Raw genomic sequence first — 5,666 nt, forward strand, 5'->3', positions numbered from 1 at the left:
AGGTCGGAAATTAACCCACGATAATGGCGGACCGTGGCACACCACCGGCACACGTGGAGTAAAATAACCGGCTGTAAAAGGCACAAAAATAATTTTCAACAATAATTAATTATATTCACAAGGCGGATGGGTCTAAGGCACACAAACTGCGCAAAAAAATGACCAAACCAAACCAAAGCAAGCTCCGGGCGTCAGCAGGCAGCAGGCGCCATAAAAGGAAGAGGAAGGGAGATCACTCCGTGGCTCTGTCATCGAGATATGGGTTACGTCACGGTAGGGAGGTAGGGATATTTGAATCTTTTGTTTTTGGGCTACAAAGATGGGTGTAGGTATTGTATATGCATACTAAAGTTATGGTAATTATTACTGAAATGAAAAGTTATATTGATAATGTAGTATGGGACAGAAAATTATACTAATAATGTAGTATGGGACAGAAACTTATACTAATAATGTAGTTTGGGACAGAAAAGTATATGAATAATGTTTTATGGGACGGAAACTTATACTTATAATGTAGTATGGGACAGAAAGGTATATTGGTAAAGTAGAAGAGGACAGAAAGGGATAAATAATATAGGTAATGAAGAAATGGATAGAAATGGGTAGCAATAATGTATTATGGACAGAAAGGGCTCCATTTTCTGTCAATAAGATCCTTTGGGACCCTCTATAATTATAACAAATCATACAAAGCAAACGCTCTTTGTAGAAAATAATAAAAAAAACACTTTGAAACTTTTGAAATAATTATTCCAAAGATCTGGATCATCCAATGACACGCATTTTCTAGATTGTAGACGGTCACGAAATCTAACATTTCTCTTTTCGATAGTCATGCATATTTCACCGGACTAGTAGTTCCTAATTGAGCATAATGATTTGATTAATAGTATCATTGTGGTTTAAAACAATCTTCCTTTAATTATATTAGCTTCACATTTGCATATTCTAAAAACGAAACAACGATGCTAGAAAAAAAACAGTCTAACCCCTCATGAATTCGTTTTAGCATATTTTACTTGTTCATAGCGGGCACAAATCTTTGCAACTTACTAGGTTCTCTCCCGACATGTTATCTTCAAAATATTGGTAACCCGAGATCACTTTAAACCTAGGCTTATAATTGATATGAAGTAGATAAAACAGAGAAAAGAAACTGTGGATGTGTTTGTTTGTAACTGAAAGATATGCATCACCTCATAGAAGAGTGTCGAAATGAGAGACTGGCTGAATACCAAAATTCGTAAGACTATTCAGCAATCCTATTCGCTGATTTCAAAATTTGATATACATAAACAATGCATTTTATTTACCATCATCGGAAGAGCGAGAACAATAAAAACAAATACTTACGCAGAATAAACCACTTTAAGATCACTATTGTTAGTTCTTATTCGTGACAAAGATGGAAAGATATCGGTTCCTGTCATTAAAACGTCCCACTATTTGGTATGTTGTGACTGAGATCGTAATGACTTGAGACTTACTTTATAATTTGTATGTCGCCTGTTTTTCATTCTAATATTTACGTATAAATCAAAAATGATTTAACATATAATTACGCAAAAATGTTGTTATTGTGAAATTTTGGATAAAAAACAACATTATCCAACATTTAAAACATAGAATTAAGTCGATACTGCCAACTGTTTCGGGAGATTCGACAAACTCAATATGTTTGTAAAGCATCCTACTTAAAAATTAAGGATTGACCTTCATTTGATGGGGTATTCCGTATGCGCCGTCAAAAGGAAGGTCAATCCTTATATTTACATCATAAATTATGTTCAAATGCAATACACAAAAAAAACCAGACCAATCAGGTTGCTCCGATGGCAACTATGGTAACCGTGGTTGCTAGGATAAAAGAGTTCCAGTGAATTTACATCGATACATGGTTAAAATTAAAAAATAATCAGTGAACAACACTATTTTCCCTGTTTTGCTTGTTCTGCAACGTGATTTTGTGTCACATTAAATTTACCATTATAATTAAAAAGCATTCCTAAGTGATTGAACTGATTAACAACTTGCAGCTCTATATTATCATATAACCACTTTTCGTTATTCCGTATTATGCCACCATTCCTGAAAACTACTATTTTCGTCTTTTCTGTATTTAATGTAAGCTTACACTTGTTATTATATACTTTCAGAGCATCCATAACTTCCTGTAGTTTTTCTGGTGTTTCTTGAAATAAAACCATATCGATGTTTAAAATGGTTAAAAAAATTGTCAAGAGAAATTTTGTGAGATACTTTAGATTTTCGTCTTGCAAAGTATTGATGGAGATGTTTCGGATTGTGTCTACGCAGATAATCCATCACCTTCCTGTCTCCGATATTCCCTCCTGAGTCTCGATTCAGATTTTTTGTAATTAGTTTTTTTCTCTATTAATATTTGATGATTTTCGACAGTTTTGTTACTACTGAATGAGTGTAAAGCAGTTTTGTATGCATTGTACCTATGTCTACATGGGAACTTAAACCAAGGTTTATCCTCATCCGCAATAGCTTTGCTGCTATGACGTTTTGTATCATGAGATGGTTTACAACTATGTACATCGCACATTGGCAAAATCATTTCATTTATAAATGAACTGAGTTTGTCAATGCATACTCTACATCTGAATTAATCAATGAAGGCGAGCAGAATATTTCACTCAGTACTTCCTCATTATCATTCAAATTCTGTCTGATAGAACTTACATTATCATCATTCCATTTTACATTTTTACATGCACACCTTACATGACGTTCATTTTCATGCAAATCATTATCCAAGCTCAAATCAAGCTTAAATTTAAAAATTACAGGCTAGTGATCAGACACAGTTTCAAATTTACCTGTATTGAATTGTATTATGTTACGAAAGTTCTCACCCTCCAATAAAAGATTGTCAATAAGACTGGTACCATTAGCACTGAAAAATGTAAAACTTCCATCGAGATCATCAGAGTGACGTCCATTCATGATTCTAAATCCAGTTGACTTACAGTGATAACAAGTTTCTACCGAAAGAATTTACAAATTTGTCCATATTTGTGCGTTCTTTTATATCATATACATCATCATATTGGTAATCAAAAGCATCAAATAAATCATTAACTTCGTTACTTAAAACGTCATTAGTTATCATGTCAGATCTGGTACCAGTTCTAGCATTAAAGTCTCCTGTTATGTACACTTTTCCATTTGATTTATATTTTATAATTGAATCTTGCAACGACTGGAATAAATCTATTTCATCTAAATTGTTTTCATAAAAAACACTATTTTCTGGAGGAAAATAACAGAAAACAATATATGTATCAGAATCTCTGGAGCTATTTTCCAGTTTTAACCTTATTATACTATCATACATATTTTCAACAACAGATATCTTGTCTTTAAAACAGTTCTTGTAGAAGATAACTATACCTCCACCTATCCCAGTTTTCCTAGGAAATACATGTTTACAATACCCGTCAAGTTCAATTTCATCGTTGACAGTTATCCAGCATTCGCTTAAACATACAATGTCATACTTTTGAATAATGGAAAAAAAGTCTCTATTACTAAGCTTGTTCCTTTGCTGAAGAAGGTAGAAGTGTAACTATTCCAACATAACCCCAGTGTTTTAATTCTTGGTCTAAATCTTTAACCAATAAGTATCCATTGAAACTCCAACAATCCACTTTAGGTTTCCATCCGACAGTGGTACTGGTACATCTCGAGGAAGTGTTTAGATAACTCATGGACTCTACTTCACTGAAAACGGCAATATAGCATCTACGGTCATATGTTTATTTAACATCGTTCCATACCAACAGAGCGCGGTCAAAACAAATATTTGCTGATGACAAGTGAAAGTATCATACATGTAGGGAATACGCGGGGAATCGTTTGACTACCAAACGTCTGTTTCCAGTATATGGCACAATTAAATTATCCGTGTAATTGTGACAGGGACATATTTACACCTGTGATTTAGCCATTAGTACGAGACCCTTTTGCCTGTGTTCTAGATGAAACATACACACACACCTGTGTTTACATTCAGTGCATAACAATATACGTACCCCGTACTCGTACATTCTTGGCCATATTTGTCACAGAAGCGGCACCACTTCATGGAGTACGACTGCACTAGCAGGTTAGATCCTAATATGATGACTGAGTTAGAAACAAAACTGTGACGTCAGTACTTGTTTGTGTCGGGGACACACATTGGCTGACATGATCCGTGTGAGGTGTAGGAATCAAATTTAACATTTTGACTGACCCTCGGTATTTCGGATTGGTAGAATCGACTCTATTGACAGCTGATACCGTTTTGACAAATAAATGTCATACGTGTAACAATAATACTTAATAGAGAACCACGACTATAAGGTAACAGCTTTTTAATGTCGAGTATTTTCATATAATACAACGTACCATATGTAAATGTTGAGAATTGACAACCTAGTGGACGCGCTATGACGTTACATGTCAAGTGTAGTGAAACAGACATGAGACGATTGCCATGTGAAATACCAATAGTACAAAATGAACAGTATGTATATGTAAAACTTGTTTTTATTGTAAAGTGTAAACCTTGACAAACCATTAAATTTGAAAGCCGTTCTAGGTTATTACTTTTTGTAATTTGACCACCCGTTACACACCTGCAGTAGTGCTGTAGTTGTATCTCTCACTATGGAGTTAGTGTCAGGATTAGCATGACGAAACGGAATTTGAGTACATATGTAACCCCGTGACTCCATTAGATAAAACATTGACATGTAAACCTGACCGCTTCACAATGAACATGCAATATAACGTTTGTATTTTGATAGGGACCGTTGGTTTAAACTCTAGACAATCGCTAGAGAAACATGATTTGTGTTAGGTCGTTATCGGATGACAGACTTACGTACCGTCAAAGGGAGGTGACATTATGTTTACGCTTGTCAATGGTACCCTGCGTAATTGGACGTATTTTATACATTGTCATCGACAATCACTAGGCAACGATACTTTAGTGATTAGTGGAATATTACCGTATCTTCTGTTTGACATTCAGGTTCTGGTATGATTTGTAACTTACCGTTACCGTTCGAAAGGGAACAAACTTTTTTATCATCATGATACTGCGATATAAATTAAAACATAAAGCATTCCTAATCAAATACACTGGGAATAAGTGTTGTAATTAATAAAATATAATTCACGAAAATGAAGGCCCAATTATCGATGTTTTACTGTTAGCTATTGCCTATTATACTTATATTTAAATACAAAAAAAATATTAATAGCAATTAACTGCAGAAGATGAATTAATTTATCACACACCAACTTATTAACTGACAGGTCAATTCTGACGGTAATCAAGAAATCTATATCCGTTTTCAGGTAGACTAGGCATTATGATATCGAAAACCAATTCATACCCTCCACTTGTAAAAAAATTTAGATGGATTGTAGTTGTTAAATTCAATATGAAATCGGAAAATATTATGTCCTGTAAAAAATAAACTCATAAATATTACTGTTAGGTTATTTACTAAAACACTACCGAGACATTTAATGTGGAATATATTGTAATGGATGTTTTTATAGTATTTGCCAATCATACTTTTCCTATTCACCTCAGGCAAAACATGTTCTTTATACAGTCACAATGGTTTTTTTTATGAAGT

The 5,666-nt window shown here is 34.0% G+C and overlaps 1 protein-coding gene across 1 annotated transcript in view; it reads right to left on the reverse strand.

Annotated features, from left to right (window-relative positions):
- Nucleotides 1–4,136, reverse strand: part of LOC110451108 (short transient receptor potential channel 6-like) — a 146,786-nt gene extending 142,650 nt beyond the window's left edge. Inside the window, exon 1 of the mRNA XM_021498966.1 lies at nt 4,065–4,136. Coding sequence (XP_021354641.1) covers nt 4,065–4,089 — 25 coding nt within the window. The 5' untranslated portion in view covers nt 4,090–4,136. The remainder of the gene's footprint in view (nt 1–4,064) is intronic.
- Between the last annotated feature and the right edge of the window lie 1,530 nt (nt 4,137–5,666).

Source organism: Mizuhopecten yessoensis, unplaced genomic scaffold, assembly GCF_002113885.1.
Source record: "Mizuhopecten yessoensis strain PY_sf001 unplaced genomic scaffold, ASM211388v2 scaffold5803, whole genome shotgun sequence".
In the NCBI taxonomy this organism is placed as follows: domain Eukaryota; kingdom Metazoa; phylum Mollusca; class Bivalvia; order Pectinida; family Pectinidae; genus Mizuhopecten; species Mizuhopecten yessoensis.